The 15,891-nt window shown below is 37.4% G+C and overlaps 1 protein-coding gene across 2 annotated transcripts in view; it reads left to right on the top strand.

Moving 5' to 3' along the window:
• The window catches only part of SNX13 (sorting nexin 13), a 131,571-nt gene that overhangs the window by 68,426 nt on the left and 47,254 nt on the right, over nucleotides 1–15,891 (top strand). For both annotated transcript variants that reach the window (XM_055131664.1, XM_055131672.1), the window contains exons 9-14: nucleotides 6,472–6,555; nucleotides 7,862–8,000; nucleotides 8,406–8,494; nucleotides 12,956–13,055; nucleotides 14,201–14,394; nucleotides 15,770–15,874. In XM_055131664.1, the coding sequence (XP_054987639.1) occupies nucleotides 6,472–6,555; nucleotides 7,862–8,000; nucleotides 8,406–8,494; nucleotides 12,956–13,055; nucleotides 14,201–14,394; nucleotides 15,770–15,874 (711 nt within the window). The remainder of the gene's footprint in view (nucleotides 1–6,471; nucleotides 6,556–7,861; nucleotides 8,001–8,405; nucleotides 8,495–12,955; nucleotides 13,056–14,200; nucleotides 14,395–15,769; nucleotides 15,875–15,891) is intronic.

Raw genomic sequence — 15,891 nt, forward strand, 5'->3', positions numbered from 1 at the left:
TTGAATACAGTTTTGAGAGAAGAGGCACTCTAGAAGTGTCTTTTTGATAACATCTCCCCCTAAGGTTCTTGGATCAGTGACATGATAACTCTCTGACATAGAATTATGTAGTTGGAGTTTTGATTATAATAAAAATATGTTTCATATTTTTTGTTCAATACAGCTTTACCTTTATATTTTCCTAAATAAAATAATTATTCTGGACTGCTAGGTTCTGCTTCTTGAATTGGAAAATTAATGTTAATAGGTACGGTAGTTTGGGTCATATTATTTTAAGAGTTAAAAATCTTTATAGTATTTATGTAAAGGAATATGATATAGGTATTGGCTGCTGATCATGATTAAGAAATGCTAACTACACAGGGAGAGTTTTAGTGAGGGATGTGATATATAGCTTGTATTTTTAAAACATGAAAAATTGTATTCCTAAAACTTCATCTTGTAAACCAGTGTTAATTTACTGAGAAATAAAGTATTAAATGACAAATATCTTGGTTGAATGAATTTTAAAGTTTTTTTAATAAGTTTATAATCTCTGGTATGCCATTCTTCAAATCTGACACTAGTCTCTTAGGTGTGCTTTTATATTTTGTTATTTAGGTAATACCACACAATTTGCTAATCCTTGACATTGGTGTGTTGGTATAATACAGGGAGTACAAATTTTGGGGTTTTTGTTGTTGTTGTTGTTGTTTTGCTTTTTTGGGTCACACTTGGGGATGGTCAGGGGTTATTCTTGACTCTGCACTCAGGAATCAGTGCTGGCATTACTCAGGGAACCATATGGAATGCAGGGAATGGAACCAGGGTCGGCCACGTGCAAGGCAAACACCCTTCCTGCTGAACTCTCTCTCCAGTACCCAAATTTTTTTTTTGCCATAAAGAGTTTGATGGAATAATTACGTATTGTTAAGTCCCAATTATTTGGGCCAGTTCAGGCATGCCTATCACTAGATTCATGGTGATTCTTGAAAGAAAATATTTCTAATTAGGAAGCACTCGAGTGAAGCAATGGTACATTAGATAGAGCATTTGCCTTGCATGCGGCTGACCTAGGTCCAATTCCTGGCATTCCATATAGTCCCCCTGAGCATCACCAGAAGTAATTCCTGTGTGCATAGTTAGGAGTAACCTCTGAGCATTGCTGGGTGTCAACTTTATGTGCTTTAATTTTTCCTATTGATTTTTAAATTATTTGTTCGTTTTGTTTGTTTGTTGTTGTTCTGTTTAGTTTTCTTGTTTATTTTTTGGGCCATACCCACTGGTGTTCAGGATCATTCCTGACTCTGTGCTTAGGAATCACTCCAGGACATATAGCTCACAGGACAACATGGGGTTCTGGGGATTGACCCTGGATGAGCTGTGTGCAAGACAAGCACCTTACCTGCAGTAGTATCTCCCCCACTATCCTTATTTTTAACTGGGGCTGTTTGCATTTATCGTTATGTACTTTTGGCATACCCAGCCCTTTTCTTGATAATTTATTCTTATGACCTGAAACACCATTTATATTTTGATGATTTCCAAAGATACATCTTTGTCCAAACTTCATTTCTCAGTTTTGCTGCTCTGACCAGCTTCTCACTGAACTAATTTTAAAACTTTAAATGTCCAAAATGGAAATCTTGCCTCTTGCTTTTATGCTCTTGTTTTTACTTCTTTCCTCTGTCTCTGAAAATGGTATGACTATGCAAAAAATTTTTCAAATCTTGAGTATTTTCAAAGGTTTACAAGGGCATGCATGTGAATTTGAGTTTTCCTTTGTTGTTTGGTCATTATAATACAGCCACACTGACTATTTTTATCCAAAAGTACCATTTCACATCATTATACAACTGTTTCATATTCTTTTAGTACCCTGTTCAGAAGATCTTTTTTTTTTTCTTGGCTAAGTGTACTCTTCCTTCTTATTTTACATCCTCAGACATGCCTTCTTTGACAGCACAATCTAGAAAAAAACCCTAATAATCCCCTTCACCCAGTTATTTTCCTTCATAGTACTTGCTGCATAGATATAGCACACACACATATATGCACTTGCTATGTGTATAATTATATATAATTTTATATAATAAGTTATTTTTTATTATGGGGCCACACTCAGCAGTGATCAGGGCGTACTTCTGTTGTTGCTTGGAAGATCATTTGGGGTTGAACCCGAGTCAGCTGGGTGCTAAGCAAATTCCTTACCCACTGTATTATTGCCTCTATTTATTTATTTATTTTTCTACTGAACCACAGTAAGATACACAGTTGCAGAGTTATTCATGATTGGATTTCAGTCATATAATATTTCGTTACCCATCTTTTCACCAGTGTACATTTCCCATCACCAATGTCTCCAGTTTCCCTCCTGCCTCTCCCCCTACTACCTGTCTCTGTGAGTCATTCTCTCTCTCTCTCTCTCTCTCTCTCTCTCTCTCTCTCTCTCTCTCTCTCTCTCTCTCTCTCAACCTGTACTTCTTTTAATTTTAAAATGAATGGTTTGGTTGTTTTATGAACTTACTTGATGCTTCTTTCCAATAGAGCTATTACTTTCCATAATGATTTGGGCCATTTGTGTTTATTTATTATCATTATGTGCTTTAATGGTTTTACAGTGCCTCATACATGGCAGAAGTCCTGTTAGGGAATAAGTTCTAATACTAGAGGAAACTCCTACCTATGATACATAGGTCATGTTAGACACCTGGAATACTTGGCTGACTTAAGATACATGAATGCTGGTCGCTTGTGATCTGCGGTTGCAGTTCCATCAGTAGCTGAGCCTGAGAGATAGCTCAGTAAGCTGGCGCTCCTGCTCTGCATGCTGAACTTTAGCCTGGTTGGTTTTGATGCTCATCACCGTTTGGTCCCTGATCTTGGCTGCAAGCGCCCTGCAGCGCTGAGTGGGAATAGACCCTGAGCATGGTCTAGTGTGGCCCCCAACCCCAAATATAAATTAAAAAGTTAGGGTGTGAAGAAACAGAAACATATTTTGCTGTTGAATGTTTTTATGCACTTTATGTGTGCATGTTGCGGACAGTGGTTGCACTCAGTATTCGGACATCCAGGCGTCACTCCAGTAATACTCTGCTAGCCGGAATTGCAGTCCAGTGCTCAGGCCAGGCCAGATAAGCTGGTGCTGGGGATCCTACATTGCTTGGGGCCAAGCAGTGCTCAGATAGCCACATCGTGCCAGGGATGGAACCTGTCCACCACAGATGGCTGGCTCCATTTCCTCACTTGAAGTTGCTCTTTTGAGCAACGTTTATTTTTGGTTGGATCTGATTGAATCCAATGTAATTATAGAGCCCTATGTTTAGCAAATTAGTTTTTTTCTTGTAACATGATAATTTATCAGTTTTTGTTTGATGGCAAAACCAGCAAAAGATATTTTACTTGATATGAATCCTTTGTATGAATTACGGCAGATCACAGTATTTCACTAAGATAATTTCTCTTCAGTTGCCTCTGCTTTCTTTCCATTACTTTGTTTTATTTATTGAAAATTCCTGGTTTCTCTTCGAGCTTCATGCATGACAGCTGATGCTTATTTTAATAGAGCCCTTTTTAAAATGGCTAATTATTTTGGAATATTTAGATCTCACATGAACCTGTTTTGAAATTATTGAATTACAGCCAATTATAATGAAACCATTTTATGAAGGAAACTAGGAAAACAAAGTTATTTTCAGAGAAACGCTTATCTTCCCTTCTCATTGTTTTGGTGATAAGGAATTATGTGCATGTGCAAGCTTGCGTGCACACACACAGGGTGCTGTTTCTTCCAGGGTTGTTTATTTCCCTTACAGTGCTACATGGATCTGTACACACACAACACAACACACACGGTGCTATTTCTTCCCAGGGTTATTTACTTCCCTTATAGTGATACATGGATCTGTGTACACACACACACACACACACACACACACACACACACACACACACACACACACACACACACACACACACACACACACAGAGCTTTCTATTTCTTCCCGGGCTGTCTACCTCCCTTACAGTGCTACATGGATCTCCCCTGCATCTGAGATCATTCACTGTTGGGGGGTAGTCCCAAAGAACAGCAGCTGGTCTCCGGGGGTGAATTTAAAGTCTCATGCTGGCAAGTGTTTTTGTGCCATGAGCCACCCACAAGCCCCACCCCCTGAAATAAGTTTTTCAGAAATCTTCTCCATGTATTTTTGTTATTGTTGTTTTAGAAACTTTGAAAATGCATTTATGTGTGACATAAAAATGCATTTATGTGTGCTAAAATGTACAAGGTGCATTTTAGAACATGAGCAAATAGGGTCAGAACCATAATTTGAAGAAGGAATTATATAAATACAATTTTATAAAAACACTTTTAAGAAGTTAGGGGCTAAATATAACATTGAAAGAATAATCTATTCTTTCTAATTTTAGACCATAAAATATCTCAAAAGTCATTTCAAAATGCTCTTGGAACCCTTTGGAAAAATTTAATTCAACATAGGGTATTATTTTTTTGCTCTAGCGGGCACCAGTAACGTCTCCATTGTGAGACTTGTTACTGTTTTTGGCATATCGAAGCCACAGGTAGCTTGCCAGGCTCTGCCATGCAGGCGAGATACTCTCTGTAGCTTGCAGGGCTCTCCGAGAGGGATGGAGGAATTGAACCCGGGTCAGCTGCATGGAAGGAAAACGATATATATACACACACATGTATGTATATGCATTTTTTTGTTGTTTGTTATCAATAATAGCTATTACATAGAGAGTTGTTTTTAAGGGGTCAAAACTAACTACTACTCAGGGTTCGAGCATGGGTCAGTGGCCATGTGAAAGTCAAGTAACTACTGAATTATTTCTCTGGATTGTTTTGTGTGTGTGTTTTTTTTTTGCCCTTACCCACCAGTGCACAGGGCTACTTCCAACAGGAAGCTGGGGGAAGGGCTTGCTCTGGGTGGGGCGTGAGGCACCATGTGAATAGGGGCTAGAATTGGAACCTGGGCTCCAACACATGCAGCATGCACACCAGCCCTATGTGCATCTTCTCACCTATGAGAAAGTATTTAAAGGCCGTTTTTTAAGGGGCTGGAGCAATAGTCCAGCAGTGGAGCACCTGCCTTGCATGTAAGCCAGCCCTGGTTTGATCCCTGGCCCCCACCAGATGAAGTCCCTGAGCAAGTCCTGAGCAGTACCAGGTGTGACCCCCCAAAACAACAACAAAAAAGAGTTCTTTATAGGGTTTGGAGAGATAATGCAGCAAGTAAGGCTCTTGCTTTGCCATATGACCAACCAGGGTTTGATTTTGGACACTCCATAAGATCCCCTGAGTCTTGTCAGGAGTAAGCCCTGAGCTTATGCTCAAAGTATGCCAAAAAACAGTAACAAGTCTACAATGGAGATGTTACTGGTGCCCACTCGAGCAAATCGATGAACAAAGGAACGACAGTGTTACAGTGCTAGTGTATATGTGTGTGTGTATATACATTGACACACATATATATACATTTATATGTGTGTGTGTGTATATATATATCTTGGAGAGCCTGGCAAGCTACAGAGAGTAGCCCACACAGGCAGAGCCTGGCAAGCTACCTGTAGTGTATTCGATATGCCAAAAACAGAAACGATAGATCTCATTCCCCTGACCCTGAAAGAGCCTCCAATCATCGGGAAAGATGAGTAAGGAGAGGCTGCTAAAATCTCAGGGCTGGGAGGAATAAAGACATTACTGGTGCCCACTCGAGTAAATAAACGAACAACGGGATGACAGTGATACAGTGATTTTTTTATACACATATAGATATATTGAGATACATAATTGTATAATATATAGAGATATATAATTGTAGTGATAGCACAGCAAGTAAGGCATTTGCATTGCACGTAGCTGACCCGGGTTTGATTCCTCCGCCCTTCTCAGAGAGCCTGGCAAGCAACTGGGAGTATCTTGTCCGCATGGCAGAGCCTGGCAAGCTACCTGTGGCGTATTCCATATGCCAAAAACAGTAACAACAAGTCTCACAATGGAGATGTTACTGGTGCCTGCTCGAGCAAATTGATGAGCAATGGGATGACGGTGACGGTGATTATTAGAGATCTATATAGCTTATGAAAGTAGAACTTATTTAAAATATTTTTTAAAAGAAAGGACGAATTTTTATGAACTTATACCAAAACTGGCCAGATAACCCAGTGTCATTAAAAAAAAAAAAACTGAAAAAAAATGGGCCTCAATTCATTCTGTTAATCATTGAAGAAAGAACAGATGTTTAATAGGTAGGAGCATGAGCGGTTGTAGAGAATGGGAAGGTGTTTCTCAAACGTTTTCCCAGCTCTGGCCAGGTCCTTCTGGCCAAAGGAAACTTTGTTTCCTTCCTCTGTGGCCTGAACTGAGGATGGCCTCCAATAAGGTCATATTTCTTAACCCTATTCTGTCTTTCTGGCTCTTACATTAAATTCTGATTAGAGAAATTGAGAATTTGTTCTTTTGTTTAGGAAATTCTTGCACGAGGAATTATTCTCCCTTTAATAAATCAACTCAGTGATCCTGATTATATTAATCAGTATATCATATGGATGGTGAGTACTTTCTAAAATTTTAATTCTTTATTCAAAAATGTCTTTATTCAGTTGTAAAACACAGTTTGAGGTTCAGAATGATGAATCAGTATTTGTGCGGGGAGGAACATCCCAAGCTATATATAGAGGTCTGGGCCTTTTTCCTGGTGATTTAATGCTTGGACCCTCTATAGCTGTCTTCCAAAATTGTGTCTTAATTTTGGGCTTCCACTAACAAGTTTTTGATAACATTCTGATCAACATTTTATGTTGTCGTGTTATTATGGTAGACTTGGGTTAGCTTGATAACTGATGTACTTTATTGACCTGCCCCAGTTCTGCATTTACACAGTCTTCAGTTTTTGGGCTTCTTATTAAGAATGGACAAATCTGGGGCCAGAGAAATATTTGAGCTAAGGTCCTCGGCTTTATCTACCCAATCCATCAACACCACTAGGGGCAGTCCTGTAGCACCCTGAGCACTGCCACAGTGGCCTCCATAATCCCCAGCACAGTCCAGCTAGTTTGGTTTCCCAGGAATCATGGAAGAGGTCCTGAGTCCCCTGAGGGCCTCTTAACAGCCCTTTATCTACCCCACACTCTCCTCTCCCAAATAAAGGAAAGCCACAGCTTGGTTAAATCCAGCTTAAGTGACTGTTTTATTTCTATTTTTGTTTCTATTTCTATTTTTATATAGCAAGTAGAGAAAAACCCAAAATGGCAGAGGTATTCATGTTGCCAGTTATTCTGGTTTGTTTGTTTTTTTGGTTTTTTTTTTTTCCTTTTTGGGTCACACCCGGCAATGCACAGGGGTTAATCCTGGCTCTGCACTCAGGAATTACTCCTGGCAGTGCTCAGGGGACCATATGGGATCCTGGGATTCGAACCCGGGTCGGCCACGTGCAAGGCAAACACCCTACCCACTGTGCTGTCGCTCCAGCCTGCCCCTAATTCTGTTTTATTTGTATCAGACTGCCACTCCTCTGTGAAAAACTCTTCAGTAATAGTTTGTTCCATTCAGAGTGAAAACTCAGTTTATCTTCAATCACCATTATCTCTGTTGGTCTCCTTCTTTTCTTTTGGATTAGTTTGAACCATAAAGGCTTCCATACTTTATCAGATATGTTAAACAAATTGTCTAGCATACAGACTTTTGTTTACAGTCTGTGTCTCACTAGAATGTAAGGAGAGAGATTTTTTATTTTGTTTCATGTTATAAGCACTTGGGATATAGGTGATTGTGACTGTCATGTGGTCACATGGTCAATGTGGTGTCCTTTTTATATGTGAGTCTCAGTCCCGCATGTTTTATGATCTTTATTTTCAGATCCGAGATTCTAATTGCAACTATGAGGCCTTTATGAACATTATTAAATTGAGTGACAATATTGGAGAACTAGAAGCAGTCAGAGATAAGGCAGCAGAAGAATTACAGTATCTTCGATCTCTAGATACAGCTGATGATGGTAATTCATTAAAATATAAGAATGTTTTGTTTTGCTGATTATTGTATCTTTAAAAAACTTAAATTTAAGTGTCATCTTACTAATTCCCCCTTATAACTGAAGTAATTTTCTTCATGATAACATGTGCTAAATTTAAACTATTAAATTTTCTGTATGTAGGACTTATGATTGTAGCTCTCTTCTCTAAATTCAACTAACATGGCTTAATTAATTTTACTTAAACTTTAGATTTATTAACTAAGATAATTGTTCTCTTGGTTATTATTACAGAGGTTACACATTGGTTATTTGCATTGGTTATTATGTTATTATGTTAATATACGGGTATTACAGTAAGCACATTTTTAGTGTATTTAAAAATAGATTTACAGCTTTATAACTGAAAATCAATAATTTTGTTTTTAGATATCAACACTATCAAAAATCAAATAAATAGCTTATTATTTGTAAAGAAAGTATGTGACTCAAGAATTCAGCGGTTACAGTCAGGCAAAGTAAGTACTTTAAAATTAATGTTTAATTATAAATATTTGTATTACTTAAAAAGTCTAACAGTGACAAAATGTAGGATATTAACCACTACTGCACAATACCAAAGAACTTTTAGAAAAAACTTTTATACAATATAGTATGGTAAACTTTTACCAAACTTAGTTAAGTAGAGCAAAGCATTGCCTGAAGATGCTATAATATTTTACTTCTTCATTTATTTAGTCATCTATATATTATTTGTTTTTTTGGTAAGATGCAGTCTATTTTATTAAAAAATGTCTTTTTAGGGACTGGAGAGATAGTACAGCAGGTAGGGCATTTGCCTAGTACTTTTTGATCCCTGGCATCCCATATGGTCCCCTGTACACCACTAGGAGTAATTCTTGCATGTAGAGCAAGGAGTAACCCCCGAACATCACAGAGTGTGACCCCCCAAAAAATTATAAATCACTGTGAGGTACAGTTCCAAAGTTCATGATTGAGTTTTGGTCATACAGAGTTCCAATATCCATCCCTTCACCAGTGCACATTTTCCACCACTAATGACCCCACTTTTCCTCCCTACCCTGACTCCCTCCCTCCCTTCCTCCCTCCCTCCCTCACTCCCTCCCTCCCTCCCTCACTCCCTCCCTCCCACTCACCCTGGCAACCTGCCTATATGCCAAACACATTTCTTCTCTCTTTCTCTTTCTCTAATTTTTCTTTTAGGTGTGGTTTGCAATACTATTACAGAGACAGCGAAGGTCATTTCTTAATGATTCTCAAGTTAATTTCTGATGATCCTTTGAGTTTCTATGATGTCCAGTGTGATTTGTCCTCTCATTTCTGATTGGTTTATTAGGGTTCTCTCTCTCCTTTTTTTGTGAGTCTTGCTAGCAGTTTATCAGATTTTCTTTTTTGGGGGGATTCCAGTCCATTAATTTTCACTCTTAAATTTTATTATTTCATTCCTCCTGCCTGCTTTGGGCTCCTTTTGTTAATCATTATCCAGTTTCTTAAGTTGTTCAGCCAAATTATTTATGTGGCCCCTTCCTTCCTTCCTGAAGAATGCTTGCATAGTGATGAACTTTCCTCTCATCATGACTTTTTCTGTATCCCACCAGTTCTGGAAGGTAATGTCCTTATTCTTGCTTGTTACCATAAATCTTTTAATTTCCTCTTTGACTTCCTCTCTGACCCACTGGTTGTTCTGTAATGAGCTCCTTGTTGTTGTTCTCTATTTCTCTCTGTGATTAACTTCTACTTCCAGTGAATCATGGTCTGAAAAGATAGCTGATATAATTTATGTGCTTTTGACTTTTTGCAGATATGTTTTGTATATGTTTTGTATATGTATACATCTTGAAGATGTTCCATATACATTGGAAAAGAATGTGTATTTGATGTGACATATTGAAGATGAAAGACCCGATACACACACACACATACACACACACACATACACATATACACATATATATATCTGCTAACCTCCCTCTTCCATTTTGTCCCTCAAATAATGTATGTTCTTGTTGAACTTTAGTTGATCTAGTAAAGGTGAACAAACTGGTGTTGAAATCTCCAACTATTGTTATGTTGCCCACCATTGTCTTTTTTCAAGTCTGTTAGCAGTTGTTTTAAGAATTTTGCTGGTACCTATACATTTAGGAGTGTGAGTTCTTCCTGATGTACATATACATCTTTTGATCATTAAGAAATGACCTTCGTTGTCTCTTACAATCTTTTTCAGCCCAAAGCGTATGTCATAGGATACTAGTCTGACCACCACGGCTTTTATATGAGGGGGTTGTTTGGTTGAAGAATTGTCATCCAATCTTTTGGTTTTGAGTCTTTGCTCTGACTGTTGAAATGTGTTTCTTGCAAGCAGCATAGTGTGGTTTCAGTTTTCTAATCCATCCTGCTATTCTGTGCTGCTGGGTCTCCTCAGTTTCCTGTGTCCAGACTGGGTAGAGTCTAGCCAGGGTGGCTAAGCAGCCCTCCCCCTCGTTACCTACTCAACAGGGGAGAGTCCTGACATGGGGGCAAAATGGCAATCCTGAATAAAGTGGATTGCCATCAAGCCCATGCCCTAAGCCCCCTCAGTTTCCTAGAACCCAATTCAGTCTTCTTTGAATTTAAAATTTGGCAAGAATGCTAGAAGTGAATTTATCATTTTTAGGGATGACATAGGGATGTTGAGTATTTTGGATTAGGAAGATTTCATAGTAAGAGCTCAGCCAGAACTTTTTGATAGAATTTTTTTAGATATACTTTGTGAGTTAAAAACACTCTTCAGTTCTGCCTAACATGAGAAAGCAAGAAGCAACTCTTAAGGACCATTTTTATGACTACTAACCTCCAGCTTGGTGGAGATATTTAGAAAACTGTGAGGAAAATTGTAAAAAATACAAAGAGGTGCACGTGGGAGGGGGTGATTGTGTGTGGTGTTCATGGGCTCTAGGGGCAGTTCTCTTGCACGCACAGCTTACATTCAGTGCTCTTGAGCCGCTGTGTACGAACCGAATTGGGATGGCTCCTCCTTGTGCTCTGCTTCTGTTGTGCTGCTGTGCTCTCTTCTGTCTGTCTCTATCTCTGTCTCTGTAGTCTCTTCTCTGGTTTCTTCCAACCTCTCTCTGTCTCTGCCATCTCTCCTCTGGTCTCTTCCGATCTCTCTTCTTCTGATCTCTCTCTCCGGAGCCCTTTTGCTTCTGTGTCTTCTCCCTTGCTTCTGTGTTACCTCTCTCCCTTCTGTGGTCTTCTGTGTCTTCTGTCTCGCCTCTGTCTCTTCTCCCTTGCTTCTCTGTCTTCTCCCTACTTCTGTTGCAGTCTTAGTTTATATAGCAATCACATACGGTGGTGACACAAAGGTGGGTTGAACATTAACAAATCAACAAAGAAGGGTAAAACCATTTCTCCAGGAGATTAACAAAATCTCATCTAAGGTGATTACTCCAGATTACTAGGAGATCCGCTCAAGGGTGGGATCCAAACAAGGGTGTGTCCCTTTCTTCCTTCCTCAGCTAGTAATCCACTTAAATTGTTATAGTGAATTTACTTCTAATATTTCTAGCAGTGTCATTCTGTATGAGCACAGTAAGAGATATATCAGACTTAAAGTTTGGTTCTTCCTGAGGACATTCACTATATATTCCAGACCACAGTCCTCAGGCCAAGTTAGTCTTCCTAACTGGAAGGGTCCTGGTCTCATTGTTACTTTTGGATCATGACAGCATTTGTCTATGACCATGCTCTCAACTTATAATTGAGTATTGTGGCACTTTGGCCTGGCCCATTTCGATGCCAGGGTAGCTCACAGCTTGCCCTGAGTCCATTCTGTCCCTCGTTGGGACCCTGCTTTGGGGGTGCTAGGAACTAAGGGCAACTGAGTTGAGAAAGCAGATGCCCAGGAGTAAATGTATTGGAGTCAATCATCTCCTAAGTTACAAAGCATAACATTAACTGTCTTCCTTTTTCCATACAGAAAGGACATTGCTTTAAGGTAAACTAAGTTCCCTGTGGCAAGGCTGAAAGGACAAACCCCATGTTATCTTACAGAAAATCTTAATACGTGTGATGAAGGCCAGCAGTGTACAGATAACTCTTACATAGCATACAAAGCCCTTTGTAGCTATTGAATATTATCTCATTGATTTCCCTGTATTTTATTATAAATATTTCTTAGTGTCTTCATTTCATTTTTTAGCCCATCTTATTTTTTTGTCTATCTATAGCCCCTTCACAGGTAACTCCCATTTTTTTCAATGTCAGCCAGTTTGTCTATTTTGTAATGTTTTTCGTGTCAATTTTTTTTTAATTTACTTGGTAATGTTCTGATTCTACCTCAGGAACCACTCCTGTCAGGGCTCGGTGGACCATATGGAGGGACCACGGATTGCACTCAGGGGTTGGCTGTATGCATACAGCAAGTCCCCTGCCTATCCTATAGTATAATTGCTCCAGTCACCCACCTCCCACTTTTTTAAAATTATGTAGTTAGCTGCCTTGTTTTATTACATTGAAAAATACATTTTCTGTAGTGATTATAGAGATTTAACTTCAGTAGGAACAAAATTGCTCTTTGGAAATATTGTCTATTTCTCCAGTAGATTTCAGTCTACACTTAGAAGAGATGCTGCTATTTGTTTATTCTTGGATATATTAAGCATTTGCAATGCCTCTGTACCATTTCGCCTAATAAAATTTCACTTTTTGTGATGTGTGGATAAACTTTGAAAATACCACCATGTAGCTTTATTCTCTATTTGAAGAAATGGATGTGTGCCATACTTTTTATGTATATTTACTAAAATGACTCTTAGCATGTCTATTAGATATTTTATATACAATTTCTTTTAGGAACCTGCTTGAATAAGAAAGGAAAAACTTTACTCTTTCTCTATTTTATTTAACTTACATAATGATACAACAAGTAATCTAATGACAGAAAAGATAAAATGATAACCAACATCTATTTTGATTTGTAGGAAATAAATACTGTGAAATTGGCAGCAAACTTTGGGAAACTTTGCACAGTCCCCCTGGACAGCATTCTTGTAGACAATGTGGCACTACAGTTTTTTATGGGTAGGTAAATCCATTTTAGGAAAACGTTAATCTTATTAAATATTATTTAAATATTATTAAATTTTAAATGCACAATAATAAGCATGCTAAATATACTTCTTCTTTAAGTGTTTCCACTTTTTTTTGAAAACCATATGAGAAAAGATTTGTTTGAAGACTGTGTACTGCAACTCTATTATACATTTGCTCAATAGTTATAAAAATAAATTTAGGAGATAATACTATTAATTTAAATTATTTGAGAAAGAGTTCTTTATCAGGAATATACTGGGCTGGAGCAGTAATACACTGAGTAGGGTGCTTGCCTTCTACATGACCAACCTGAGTTTGATATCCTGGAACCCCATAGGACCTCTGAGCCCTACCAAGAGTGATTCCCTGAGCACAGGGCCAGGAATAGGCCTTGAGCACCTCTGTATCCCCATAGATACAGACTTATTATATCATGTTTGTGCATGACAAAGAAGAAATTTTGTTTCTGCTATTTTAATAAATGGAAATATTTACTAACCTTTAGATTTTTATTACGTTTAATCAAAATCACTTTTATCTGGGGGAAATTATCAACAAAATTCCCAGATTCTTCATTTTGATAATCAAAAATGGAAATTTATGACTTACTAAAGAATATTGTCCTTAATATTTTTGAATGTGATTAGTAATTCTTTATTGCGAACAGAAGCTGAATGTAAAGTAATTTATTTCTGATTTAATCTTTTCTTTTTTTTTTGCTTTTTTTGGGTCACACCCGGCGATGCACAGGGGTTACTCCTGGTTCTACACTCAGGAATTACTCCTGGCGGTGCTCAGGGGACCATATGGGATGCTGGGATTCGAACCCAGGTCGTCTGCGTGCAAGGCAAACGCCCTACCCTACCCGCTGTGCTATTGCTCCAGCCCCTATTTCTGATTAGATCTTGTATAGCATTTTTATGCTCTAGTGATTTTATCATGAAAAGAGAGAACTTAAAAATGTGTTTTTATATGTGTTTCCTTTAGTAGTGGTCATTTTAGTATCTAGTCAGTTGCTAAACACTTTCAAATGTAAAGTTTTGAGTATTTGAAATTTTAATTCTCCTTAGTCTATTTGCCACACAGCTGCAATTATTCTGAAATCTTTGACATTTACATAAATGTTGTTACAGATTACATGCAGCAAACTGGAGGTCAAGCACATCTCTTCTTCTGGATGACAGTGGAAGGGTACAGGGTTACAGCCCAGCAACAACTAGAAGTTTTATTAAGTCGTCAGAAAGATGGAAAACATCAGACCAATCAAACAAAAGGTCTATTAAGGGCAGCTGCTGTTGGAATTTATGAACAGTATTTATCAGAAAAGGTGAGTGTATATTTCAATTACTGTTTATCTTTTTTGGAGTATTATAAATATTTTTAGTACTTACAGACATCTATTACTAAGCAAGGCACAGCCAACCTAAGATTGTCTCATTTAACCCTGATAATAGTTTTATTATGTTGTTTTCTCATTTTATTGATAAACATTATTTTAGAAATCACCTTATCTATAAAATTGATTTAATTTAATTGCTAAACTCAGATTTGAAGGTCAAACATACTGTAGAATCAAAGACACATTAGCTAGAAAACAAGTGAGGGAAAAAAGATAAACCATGCAAGATCAACCAAAACAGAACTGATGTACTAATACTAGATAATGTATTTTAAGGCAGAAATTACTACTGAACAACAGAAAAACATTTCATAATGATTGATTGATAAAATAATAAAATACGAACTATAGTTAATAACAGAGTCCCATACTTGAACAGAAATTGACGGAATTTGAAGGAGAGGTGATTAAGTAGTAATAGTTGGAGACTTTAATCATTACTCTTAATTGATAGAAAAATTAGAAAATGACCTAGTACATATATGACTTGACAAGCCCTATCAGTTAGATCTAACATATCTGTAGGATACTTCTACAGACAACTGCAGGATACATTCTATTTTCAAGCATAAATGGAATATTCTACAATTATGCCATTTATTAGCCATAAAACAAATTCTATTTAAAAAGTATTGAAGTCATTTGAAGCATGTCTTTTGATTGTAATATATATGATTAGTAATCAACGACAGAAGGAATTTTGTAAGTAAATTAAACAATGTGTTTCTAAATAACCTATAAGACAAAAGGAAATCAGAAAAAAATAGAAAATAATTTTAATTGAATGAATATAAATATCAGAATATGATTTATGGGATGATGTCAGAGCTGAGAAATAGAGCAGTGCTAAAAAGATAAACGTGCATCTTTAAATTCCCAGTTAGAAAAAAAAATTTCAAATCAAGAATCTATATTTTCTTCTGAAGACACAACTGTTGACAGTTTTTTTTGTGTGTCAGACTCTTGTGCTTAGAGGCTTTGCATAGACCTCCTTGATTCCTTTTGCTACAGGTATGTGGTCTTATTTTCATTTTACAGATTGAGGAAATGAAGCCTAGTGAGAAGTAACTTTTTTCAACAAAAGTCCAAATTTGAATGTGTGTCATCTTTTATGTATTATATGATAACAAGAAAGTTTCTGGCTCTTATTTCAGCCTTCTGAAATGTTAGAGTGTCATTTGCAAACCATGGATACACTTCTGATTATTTTCAGTTCTAAGTCAATTATGTAATTTTCCTTCTAATGAATTGTTACTATACTTAAAAAACCAATATCATGCTATTATTTTTCTGTGATTTTTAGGCATCCCCAAGAGTTACTGTGGATGATTACTTGGTAGCAAAATTAGCAGATACTTTGAATCATGAAGATCCTACCCCTGAAATTTTTGATGACATTCAAAGGAAGGTATTATGTACAACTTT

Source organism: Sorex araneus, chromosome 1 (genome assembly GCF_027595985.1).
Source record: "Sorex araneus isolate mSorAra2 chromosome 1, mSorAra2.pri, whole genome shotgun sequence".
NCBI classification, from domain to species: domain Eukaryota; kingdom Metazoa; phylum Chordata; class Mammalia; order Eulipotyphla; family Soricidae; genus Sorex; species Sorex araneus.